Source organism: Oculina patagonica, chromosome 13 (assembly GCF_052425735.1).
Source record: "Oculina patagonica isolate OP01 chromosome 13, crgOcupat, whole genome shotgun sequence".
NCBI classification, from domain to species: Eukaryota; Metazoa; Cnidaria; class Anthozoa; order Scleractinia; family Oculinidae; genus Oculina; species Oculina patagonica.
In genome coordinates this window covers 23,823,753-23,836,277 of record NC_135770.1, presented here as the reverse complement: position 1 = coordinate 23,836,277, position 12,525 = coordinate 23,823,753, and the positions used below count along the sequence as shown (strand labels likewise).

At 38.8% G+C, this 12,525-nt stretch overlaps 1 protein-coding gene across 1 annotated transcript; it reads right to left on the bottom strand.

Annotated features, from left to right (window-relative positions):
* Positions 1-2,738: 2,738 nt before the first annotated feature.
* Positions 2,739-8,395, bottom strand: LOC144636396 (putative skeletal organic matrix protein 5). The gene is made up of 6 exons (XM_078495601.1): positions 8,182-8,395; positions 7,429-7,673; positions 7,149-7,263; positions 6,857-6,893; positions 4,373-4,499; positions 2,739-3,721 (listed from the first exon to the last, which is right to left on the bottom strand). The coding sequence occupies exons 1-6, from the start codon at positions 8,276-8,278 to the stop codon at positions 3,203-3,205; spliced, it is 1,140 nt and encodes a 379-aa protein (XP_078351727.1). The 5' UTR covers positions 8,279-8,395; the 3' UTR covers positions 2,739-3,202.
* Between the last annotated feature and the right edge of the window lie 4,130 nt (positions 8,396-12,525).

Here is a 12,525-nt window from a genome sequence, read left to right as displayed (position 1 = left end):
GTGTGTGTGTGCGGAGGGGGGGAGGGGGCATTTCTTTTCCTCTTCCCAGTCCCCTCTTCCTTTTTACCCTCTCCCATTCACCCTCTCCCTACCGCGCAGGTTAAGAGCGGTTTGAGTTTGATTCCAGGTAGCAAGTTACTATTTTATCCCGATTGGCACTCCTTATATCCTCAGATAAGCAATCTATAGACTTCGTAGTTTAAAATTCCTGTTTATTTTACTATTTATTCATGAAAATTCTAATGTTATAAGTGCAGATTCGTCCATGGAATGTTAGTTTCCCTAAAAAATTGGTCCACAAACGTCCTGCTTGAACTATGTCAACTTTCACGTTCATGCTCTAACAATTGCGTTAAAGAAAAAGTTGAAGATAGCAATTTAGAGTTACGATCACGTTTCATGCCTATAAATTTTCCTTTAAAACTTCCTGCCTTTCCAAAACTTAGTGTTTTGTAGATTGCATGCTGATGTTGCTGAAATTGCTCTAAAATGAAGTGCGCTAATAAATGTCACAAAAATCACCTGCCTATGGTCTCTATGAGATAATGAAAAATGCAATTTTTGTTATTGGTCGCTCCGGCCGAAAGTCAGAATGTCGGCCTCAGAAGAAGCATTCTTTGTGCTTACAAATGTAAAATCACATAATGTTATCATTTTTATCTGTTGACGTCGACATTACAAATCATTTAACAAATTAATTACTTGTTATCAGTATTTTAAGCGCTTAAACCATCAACAGTTAAACCATTTCTCTAACATCACACAGACAGAGGATGGTCGAACAGCTACTTAACAAATCGACCACATTTTTCCATGGTCTACACTCTTATAGACCATAGAAATGACGTCAGAAAATGTTCAAAACTCAAGTGAAACCACGAGGCGTTAGCCGAGTGGTTTCACTGCAAAGTTTTGGACATTTTATGGCGTCATTTCTATGGTCTGTAAGAGTGTAGACCATGAAAAAAAGGGGTCGATTTGTTTTATACCATAACAAACTCGAACAAGTATTTATCAAAAGCAATGCCTGACCGTGAAGAAATTTTGCCGGTTGGACGTAAAGATTCCGGTCCGACACGTAAAAACGACAATGATACGAAAGAAGATAAACAAGAATTCAAAGAATAACAATTTTAATTACCTTTTCTTCTCTCGTTGAGTGTGTGCCTATCGCTTGAAGCGAGCAAGATGATTTTTCTTTCTAAAGATCTTTTTAGAGCTCGTTCACTAAACATCGACAGTCCCCTGCCGGTTCGCTTGTACCGTTCTTCTCAGTTAGACCAAAAATTCAAAACCCTAGTCAATTTTCTTTCGACAGATCACCTAAGTAAAAGTCCAATCCTGAATTCTGAAAACAAATGCGTACTTGATTCAAGCAAAACACGACGAAATTCGCTTTCATTCATGGAGACCAAACTTACACATCTTTTAGCCTGCGTGTGTGCGTGGCGTGATCTGACGTCACTTTCATGGTCTATACTCTCGTCGACCATAACTTTGGACCAATCAGCGCGCGAGAATTCTCTCGGTTATGGTATAAAACTGTATTTTCCTCTGCCTTTGGTTAATGACTTGATGAAGTGGACTTCGTGAATCGAGACTGATCGCAATTACAGAGCTCTATCTTCAAAACGCGTTCCAAGATCGCTTATATAATATTCCTTTTCCTGACTAAATAATGCGAGTACTAATAATGCAAGCTACTGATAACCGAAAATGTTTAAGACTTCTTTTTTTTTTGGGCCTTTTTTTATCTTCCACGGCACAAAAAGTTGGCTTTGCCACACTTCTGATTCGCATAAAAAAATGAAACAAAGATGGATGTTAAACGCTGACACAGATGTCAAGGGTAAACAATTTCTTTGATATCGCCTTTGACAAGGATTCTTGACGAGCGTCAAAGTTAGCAATAGAATTTTCGAAAATCAAAGGTACCTTTGACACAAGTCACATTTCACGGTATTTTTGTCACACCTTTAAAAAACGGGAAAGGCGTGCTAGCTGCAATGAAAATCATAGACGGCCTTTAATTTGACGTAATTCAATGTATGCCAAAATTTTGGCAAAGACATTCTTTACCACCTTAAGTGCCCCTTAAGCTAGGGGCACTGTTTGTCCATTGTTGTGTTTTGGGCAATCCTGAAGAACGTTATTTTCAAATGGCTGCCCAGTGTACGATCACAATTATGAAAATATATTTTGGGCATGCGCTTTCGCCTCGCCTGTTGCATTCCGGACAGTTGATCACAGGATACAAAACTGATTTGATCACCTCTCCAAAAAGAGTTCTGAAAACGAGATAATGTGCCAGTCAGTGAACATGCCGTTGGCTAAAATGGAACAACAAATTACTGAATTAAAACGTAAAATAGGGGTTTCACTAATATGCGTTGAAAATATTAACGAGAATTAAACCCATTTCAGAGTGTTTAACTAGTCTATGCCATAAACTACATTTATGTGCATGAAGTTCCATCCGATATAGCTTCAAAAGTGGTTTGTTTGAAAGTTTATTATTTTCCTTGTCAGTATACCAAAACATATCCCATGGCTTTGATGCGTCTCCATTGTCTGGGTTGTGCCGTGCCTCGTTTTCTCACACGTTTTTGAGTCATCAGGATACCCTCCTAAAAAAAAAACGGTAAAAAAATAAAAAAAAAAAAAAAACAAAAAAAAAAAAACGGGAACAAAATACCACTCGAAAGATTGCATAACTATAGTACCAAATACAATTCTGGAGTCACAAGATGAGCAGTGATTCTGATTATTACCAAGGATACCGATTCTTGCTTTGGAATGCAAAGGATTATTGCTAACAACATTGAATCCTTCCTTGTTACAATTGCTCTGCAAGGAGGCCTGTAAACCAATCAGCGTCTTCCACGTGTTACGACCCAGTGAAGTGGCGCAGTATTGCCCGTCAGCGATCAGTGAGTACAGAGAGTTGGCCTGCTTGTTGATGACAATGAAGTTGATCTGTCGGCTGATCTTCATACCAAGATAAATTTTGTCGAACACTATCAGCTAGTATGTGATACATGTATTTCTGTAGTTATACTGTTAAGTGCAAGAAACTTCTAACCAGAACAATTTTTTTTTGGGTGTTTCATTGTTTTTATGCCCTAAACTACTTTTATGTGTATGATGTAACATCCGATATGGCTTCAGAAGTGCTTTGGGTGAAAGTTTATAATTTTCCTTGTCAGCATACCAAAATGTACCCCATGGCTTTGATGCTTTTATCTCCATTATCTGATGATCCTTCAGCCGCGTTTCCACACGTGTTTGAGTCATCAGGATTTTCTCCTGTACCAAAACCGATTCTGGAATTACACGAGGAGCAGTCATTTTCGTTGTTACCAAGGAAACCAATTCTTGCCTTGGAACGGGAAGACCATGTACTCACAGCATTGAACCCTTCCTTGTTACAGTTGAGCTGCAAAGAGGCCTCTGAACCAATCAGCGTCTTCCACGTGTTACGACCCAGTGAGGTGGCCCGGTATTGACCATCAGCGATCAGTGAGTACAGAGAATTGGCCTGCTTGTTGATGACAATGAAGTTGATCTGTTGGCCGATCTTCATTCCAAGACAAATCTTGGAGAAGGATGTGTTCCAGTAGCTCGGTAACTTGCTCTCTTGTGTGTCAAACCCAGTCTTGCCTCCTGCAAGGTTAGAGGTATTTTTGTCGCTCCAAAACTTAGAATCGTAGTGGAAAGTTTTCTGAAATACAAAGTAAAAAAGTCACTCTAGCTACTTAAGTCTGTTCATCTACTGTTTTTCACTTGGTCTCCTGTGTATCTATCTTAGTCTCCAATCATTTTACCCCCCAGTAACCAGACTTCTAATGGAAGGTGCTTTGAGAAGGAATATAATAAATTATAATATCTCCGATAACACATTCCGACGAAAGTTATTTATTTAACTTAGATTTCAAGTGATTTCAAATAACAACGTTTTCAAATGCTATGCTATATTAAATATGGGTTAGTCGGGAAAAATGAACAATTGAAACTGAATTATCTCTCCGTTTTGGCTCAATAAGTTGTCATTGAATTTTGTTCTGAAGTTTAAAAGAGGTAATTACATGTGGCCATGTCAAATTTTTTAACTGGACGTGCAAATTATTTTAGCGTGAAAAAAGAATAACTTATGAGTTCTTTGCAACCAAATCGTTATCAATGCTGTTTACTTATTAAATGGAAGACTCCTATATTTAATTATTAAAAATGTGTAATTAATTTTCTATTAAGAATCGAACCTAAATAGCCTAGAATTGTGTTAATTATCCTTTATGCAAGAACCTGTTTAGGCTAACCTGGAAAAATTAGGTTCTTACTCGCGGGTTTTTACCGCACTGAACAAATTTCATACCTTGTTGCCGTCAATCTTCATGACCGGCGTCCATCCTCCATCTCCACATCCAAAATCTCCAAAGTGACAGAGAACGGAAGTTGGTTTTGTGTCAAATTGGAGCGTAACCAGCTCACTCACCCTCGACCTGTTAAATATAAAAACGACTATTACCAAGAGATAGTGCAGTAATTTGCTGTAAAGGCTTTAGCCTTAAAAATTTCTCAAAGTGGTTGATGATATATGGGTGATAGATAGGCTTCTATGGCTTTTAGGGATCTGAAGTCTAGTTCCCTGGTTTTTCAACACCTTGGCTCCCCTTTTTTCATCGCTAGATGTTATCAAAACGTGTCATTTTAAAGAAACAAACCAATTATTGAAATTAGAGCGGTTTTTTACGTGAGTGTCGAAATTAATTTGCGTTTGCTTTGGTTTTGCATTACTACACTTGGTGATTGGTTTAAAAATCTCGCGCCACTTTTTTAACCAATCAGAAGTAAAATCAAAACCAATCGTGACTCGCTCGCGCTCGTTTTTGCGCGCTTCGTGCCTGCGACATGTATTTGCTTCGATTTTATATTGGTTGACTGGATTGTCTGTGTCCTTTGTAATTGGCCAGAGTAATAACTTTGGTTTTGGTTTTACTACACTCAATTGAAAACTGCACTAACGAACGTTTTCATATCAAATTGTTCATCATCAGAGGTAAACTTTGATATGCCTATCTATTTTAACAAATATATTCCATTTTGTCGTGCGTCTGTTCAGTTATAGATCACAGATGACGTCAAAATGTGGTATGAACAAAAAAGTGGCCCACTAGCCGTTAAGCGAGTGGGTCACTGATGTTCATACCACATTTTGACGTCTTCTAAGATCTATAACTGAAAAGACCCACCGCAAAATGGAATCTATTTGTTTTATACAATAACACAAGACTTCAGTACACTTCAGTCCGCTGCCGGTGAGCTGAAGTTGTTTTCATTTCACGATAAAGTTTCCGTAACCAAGAAGCACTGTTAAAAGAAAAATGTAAAATTGAAAGTCAATCAAAAAACTAACCTTTATTTCATTTGGAAAGTTGTTTAAATCTGTAAGCATTAACCTTCAACCGCCGTTAATTTGTTTCCCGTGGCATCGTCTAACTGTACAACATCGGTCAAACACTTTCATACAGATTTAAATAATTTCTCGAATAATTCACTGTCTTTTTCAAGCTTGTTTAGCCCAGTTAAATGCTTCGAAAGGTGAACGATGCTTGGCGTATTATTTCTCACTGTAGATTTGTAATCAAGCTAATTTTTTTTGCTTTGTTGTGGCGCCGCGAGTTTGAAAAACTTTGCCGACAACTCTGACTTCTATGAACTCTGATCACGCGCGCGAGTCACACCACCCTGTGACGTCATCTCTGCGTCTGTACTCTAATAGATGACAGGCATCAACCAATCACAACGCGCGCAATAGCTCGGTTATTGTATAACTATAGTTAGTAGAAACTCAGCTGTGTTCTATTTGAAATTTGCGAATCTTATTGGTTCTCCCACTGTTTTCTATTCGCCGATAGAAAACAGTCGCGCGCGCGCGTAGGTCTTAAAGCGGTAAATTTTCTTGATTTTTGTCTTCAAAGTACACAATATTGTAGGTTTTTGGACTGCAATCCTTTAGAGTTTCTACTAAAACAATTAGACTACTTGCCCTCGTTTTGTATGAGCGATAGTCAAATCGGCTGCCCCTCGTTGACTATTTTAACAATAGAGTGTTACTGTCGAGGAACTATCGGCTGATAGTTGCCCCGCGGAAATTTGATGTTCTTAAAACAAATATTAGCCCGAGAAGCGAAGCTTCGAGGGCAAATATGCTAGTTTTAAGAACATCAAATTTCCAAGGGGCAACTATCAGACCGATAGTTCCGAGACAGAAACACTCTATTGTCTTTATTGTTCACCACTAAATTTTCTTCCGCGCGCACATACAAAAACAAGCATCGTGAATTATTTTTACTTTTAAGGATAAAAAACTCAATTGAAAGCCGAAATTTAACAAACGAAACAAAACCAGACGAGAAACCCACTAAATGCAGTGAATTTGGTTGGGTTTTATTGTCTGCAGGCAGCTTGTTTACAAAAAACAGTCACGTGCGGGCACTATCGATCCGGGCATTTTTCACGGGAGGGCACTATGGGCTGATAGTGCCCTCCGGCGGACGGGCACTATCGCGTCACGTGTTCAATTTAAACCAATCAGAATCGGAGAAAATTTAGTGGTGAACTATAATTGCTCATAGAAAACTCGGGCGAAAAAACCAAAACCCACGGCACCCCAATCTCATGGGTGGTGCTCTAAACACTGAGCTACCGAGGCAACCACGGTGGAGTGAGTCGAATATTTGCTACAAAGGAAACATCGATTGCCAAACATTTGCTCCTAGGCCTCTCGGACTGGAAATTACTTCCTCCAACGTATTTTGAGCACTTTTGAGTACTGAGAATTTTACTTATAACTTACTTGTTTTCGTCATACAGTTCCTTGCACGACTTTGCAGCTGGAAGAGGTAGAACGAAAAATATATGTCAGCTTTTTTTTGAACAGAGCAGTTGATACCACTTTGCTCCACCCTCTCACCCTGTCCAGGAGGTCAACGAAGAAAAAGCCAGACTAAATAGGGTAAAAGTAGCAAAAAATATAAAAATTGATCACAGGTACAAGTAAAAATAAACGACAAAATGTCGATAAGGATTAAGATGAAAAGAACTTCTGACAGTAATAAGCTATTCATTAATTATCAACTCAAAAATACCTTCATGACAGTTTGTTCCACTGAATCCAGCGAGACAGATACAACGAAAACCTTTACTGGTGAATCCAGCTTGACAGGTGCCATTGTTCAAACATGGGCTGCTGCTACAAAGATTCTATCACGAGAGATAAATAATAAAAAAATATAAAAAGTATTCAAACAAACCTTGAGAAAAAATGGAGCTTTTCAATAATCTTTGAACATTCTGCACCAAAATAATTTCCTCTAGACTCAAGAAATAACGAGGCCTTAAAAACTAACTTAAATAACACTAGAATACCTCGATGGCCAGATAGGTGAAAGTTGGTCGACTTTCAAGATGGTTTTCATCTGTAGCGTTGTTCAACTCGCATTTGTGTTTTCCTTTCACTGAAGGTCCCAAATTTATGGACACACAATTGGGCTCCATATAGCACATCAAGCGGCAGCTCCCTTCATTGAGTACCTCCTCACTGCTGATCACGTGATTTTTCATCGCCTTGTTGGCAACTGGTTCCTTGAACTCGATGTTGCGACATTCGTCACCTTTTAAAGACACAAATGAAAAAAATAAATGCGAGCAAAAAAGTTGCTTATGTTTTTGAGTGCGCCTTTCTTTTTGATTTAGAAAACCGTTTTAACCCGCTTCGATTGATAAACGATAAAAAGATTCCTAATCAAAATTTCATTTTTATCTTCAATTTGACTAAACGTGTTGGGAGCTCTCTCTCTTGTTTTAAATTGTGTTGATGCCGTCTATTTGTATCCATTATAGATGAATCGAACCTAATTTAATGCCAAAAACACAACGGAGAACGAGTGCGGAAAGTGAATGCGTGAATTTTCTCGGCACATTTCCCTTCCACCAACATTTAAGATTCTCTTGCTAGGGAAGGCGACAATGCAGAAAGTTTTACTTGAGCACATTTAATGCCTTGCATATGGGAACTTTATCAGCAGAGAAACAAAAAGCCGTGCCTCAATTTGGGCTGTATTCCCTAAAAAAACCCTGCAAACTAAGATGATGAATAACAAACACTGAAAGAATACTTACCAAAGCAACCACAGCAAAATGGGAAAATAGTTCCAAGAAAAATATATAGGATGACAACGATAATTGCCCAAAAACGAGCCCTCGACAAAGAAGCCATCCTCTCTCTCGATGTAGCGACTTATGCAAACACGCGAGAGTTTTAGCCAATATAGGAAAGTTTTTCAGCGTTTGACAACAGATGTTTGTAGACTCAAGTATGTAAATATCTTAATTAAGAATGTTTCAATACCTTGTATGAAACAAACTGATGGTTTTGAAAAAAAAAATCTGCTGTCGTGTATCGGCGGGTGGCAGGGAAATAATCATTTGCTTATTATCAAGTAAAGGGCGGCCGTAGCGATTTGAAAGCTGACGTTGATGAAGATTATTGCACATTTCCAGTGCAATGGGTTTTTCAAATCAAATTCCAGTTTTCCGTGTACCTTAGTATTCGATAGATATTATGGCTGGAGTTTGTCCAATTATGACTTAATTATATATAAACACTCCCGGACATAAACAAAATACAATCTTCGGTTTTCTTGGATTTTTTTTTTAAATCGCGTATGAAACACCTTGGTGCGGTAGAATAAACATTACGATAAAAACAAAAATAGATTAAACAAACAAATTTAAAAGCAGTCTGCACTGCGCCAGTTAAAGCCCATCAAGACACGTATTCCAGCTATTAAAAATCTCCAAAGCTACCGACTTTTTACACAAAGGGCCATAATTGCAGAAAATTATTCAGACCTTAAGGCCCGGCCAAACGCACGCAACATTTCAACGCAACATGTCCCAACATTGTTGCGCACAGCATGTTGCAATCGTTTCGCCACCCTGTTGCAACATGTTGGATGATGTTGGACCAAGTTTGAAAATAATCAAATTTATCTCCCAACATCTTGCAACATTTTTGGATGTTGCATGATGTTGTACTCGTTTGGCCACGTTCGCGCAACATTGTTGAGCCGGAGCATGCGCATTAGTTCAGTTTGCGTCATCCAACATATTGCAACAGGGTGGCCAGCTGGACCCAAAAATGTCTGGATATGTTGTGTTGAAATGTTGCATGCGTTTGGCCGGGCCTTTAGGTCTACCTGCCTAGGCAGGAAGTCAACTGGATGACATTGATGTTGTTGTTCTTATTGCATTGAATACGAGTTATTTAAAAACCCGACGTTTAAAACAAGAAGTCTGCTGTAGAAGGCAAACAATTTTCCGTATTGAAAAAATGTGGAACTTTATATTTTATCATATCGCATATATTTGAATCATTTTATCTTTTATTCTTGCAAATATAACATATCAAGGAATTTTAGATTTTAGAGTTTTAAAGTATGGTAATTTTATTTGTCTTCCACAATTTTGTGTTTGGTGTCCCCGATTAGTGCTAGCAATACACTAGAATTTGTAATAAGACGCGTAAATAAAGGTTTTTAATTACTTCAGTTTGATTTGCTTTTCACTGAATTAAATATTCAAAACTAATCACTCAATTCGTGCCAAACATTTAAACATAAGTTAACTCTTTTGCATGCATGCATATATTTTACTTTTACTTTTAAATATCTTTGTTCCTATTGTATTGGTGTCCCTGGGGAGTTTAATCGTTTTTCATTTATGGCAAATTTTCAAAGTGAAATAATTTTCTTGTATTATTTAGACAAGTTGGAGATAGCAATATCGAGTCACCGAGACAACTTCCGATCGATAAAGAAGTGATTCTCCCTTACAAGAATTCATGTTCGAATTACAATTACGAGTGGGGAGAAGAGAGGGAACGCGTGTGTTGAAGGAAAAGTAGCAGATAGCAATTCAGAGTTATGAACACGTTTCATGCTCACGAAAATTTTCTTTACAACTTCCCCCTTCCCAGAACTTGGTGTTTTGTAGTTTGCGTGCAGATCTCACTGAAATTGACTAAAATTAAGCGCGACAAAAAATTGCACAAAAATCATTTGCGTAAATGTAATTTCGAGCCAAAGGTACGATGGCTCCTTTGTCAGCGGTGGGTCGCCGGTAAGAACTATGAGATAATAAAAATATAATATTTCCATTGGTCGTTCCCGCCGGATCTCCGGATGTTATCCCCAGATGCTCACCAAACCGGAAACCCCGAAATTCTTGTTTTGGCTCAGTTTCACTAATCTCGTACTCAGATCTTCTCAAACTCATCTTTTCAACGCCACATGCATTCTCGTCCCTTCAGCCCTTTTCGTTTCTCTTAGCCGGTGGGACCTTGGCACAAGAAAAGAAGTGCTTTGGAGACACAGGATTTCCAGTGCTAGATTCTTGGGTCTTCAGTCTTCATGTATGCAGTCGTGATGTTTTTTTATACAGTCAACTCTCTCTAAGACGGACACTTTCGGGACCGGCCGCAGCTGTCCGTCTTAGAGAGATGTCCGCTCTGTAGAGAGTCGAGGTAACATGACACCAGTAATTCTGAGATAATATAAAAGCTAAACCTTTGCACAATGCAACAAACCTTTGCTAACTGCAACAAAACTAAAATAATAAAAGGACTGTATTTGCTTGTTAAAGCAAACATTGAGACCTTCTACAAGCTGTAATACTGAAAGTACAAAACGACCTCCTTAGTATCCATACACGTAAGCAGAGAAGTAATCCGTAAAAGCTTCATTGTTTTTGCTTAGTAAGCTTCATCCTCGGAGACCCAGAGGCAGTAAGTGGGGCGAGGGAAACGCAAAAATGCGGGTAGAAAATAGCGCGAAACTGCGAGGGAAAAAATCAGCATATAAAAGTTGTATTGACTGAAAGTGCCCCTGGGGAAAGAGTCTTACCAGACCAGTTCAAAAAGCTCTCTGAATACTGCCTCCTGATTGGGCAGAAAAATCTTTTGTATTTCCTTTGTATTATTCTGCCCAATCGGCGACCAGCCTGACTACAGTCCTTTTGGTGTGTTCTCACACGAAATATGTACACAAAGCCATTTCGCTCGCCATATCTGTCTTGCTTGTTCGCCAAGAATTTGCTCGGGAAGGAAAAGTTTTGGCTAGTGCCTCCTCAACTTGGATGTGAAGTGTCGGGAAAATTTTGTCTTCGGGAAATACGACCGTCATTTAAGTGCTACAATTGGTGCTGCACGCATTACACGCGCGCGTAGCTAATCGGTCGATCGACGGAAAAAATTTACAAAATGTAAGGTCTTGAAAGTTTGTTTGGAAATAGTTTTTGACTTCCTAAAATCTTTAGCTTAATGTAACTTAAAACACTTTGTTATTATAATTTATTACTATGATATTCGAAATTATCTTTCTTATTACTATCTTTTCTTTAATGTAGATAAGGTATTACCTTTTTGTAACTTTATTTATTTATTTTTTCTTCTTCATTTTCTTCTTACCTCCCGCCTCGAATAACTAGGCTAATTGCGGGAGGTAAAAAATATTGTAAATAATATGATTGTTTAAATACACTTTCTGTTGTTGTTGTAGTTTCGCTTCCAGCTGCGATCGATCTTTTATTATCTCACCTATAAAAAACTTATTAATCGCTGCTGCACGCTTTGCACGCGTAGCTAGACGGCCGCTTGACACATCTGCCGGGCTTATTCGTAAAAAAATTACTCTTGTTTGGAAAAGTTTCGCGTTAAGCTGTCATTGATCTTCCCAGAAAAAATCTGAAAACATCCATTACAGCAGTGCAACTAGCATATCGCACACAAACTTTTAAAACTCGCAAACAGCATGCAAGTAAATAATAAAGATGGTAGATTTTAAGCTCGGTGATAAATAGTGAAGAATATTATTCTACATGACACGAGCGTGGGACAAAGAAAAAATCTGAGTCCCCGACGGGAATCGAACCCATGGCCTCCCAGATACCGGTTAGCGCCCAACCGGTATCTGGGAGACCATGGGTTCGATTCTCGTCGGGGACTCAGATTTTTTCTTTGTCCCACGCTCGTGTCATGTAGAATAATATTCTTCAGCATGCAAGTGTTACGATACCTGCGATCGATCACAATCTGAAGAATCCGCCGTTTCTCCGCGTGCATGGCCGTCAAACTTTCGACGTTTTCAACCAGGGGAGGCACTAGCCGAACCTTTACTTCCCGAGCAAATTCTTGGGGAACAAGCAAGACAGGTATGGCGAGCAAACTGGCTTTGTGTACAAATTGCGTGTAAGAACACACCAAAAAGACTGTAGTCAGGCTGGTCGCCGATTGGGCAGAATAATACAAAGGGAATACAAAAGATTTTTCTGCCCAATCAGGAGGCAGTATTCAGGGAGCTTTTTGAACTGGTCTGGTAAGACTCTTTCTCCAGGGTCACTTTTATATGCTGATTTTTTCCCTCGCAGTTTCGCGCTATTTTCTACCCGCATTTTTGCGTTTCCCTC

Bases quoted from the DNA above. Each gene is read 5' to 3' on its own strand.
- LOC144636396 (XM_078495601.1), bottom strand. From the start codon at position 8,278: ATGGCTTCTTTGTCGAGGGCTCGTTTTTGGGCAATTATCGTTGTCATC. The intron at 7,674-8,181 runs GTAAGTATTCTT...TGTCTTTAAAAG, and splicing joins ATTTTGCTGTGGTTGCTTTG to GTGACGAATGTCGCAACATC. The intron at 6,894-7,148 runs GTATTTTTGAGT...TACCTCTTCCAG, and splicing joins TGGAACAAACTGTCATGAAG to CTGCAAAGTCGTGCAAGGAA.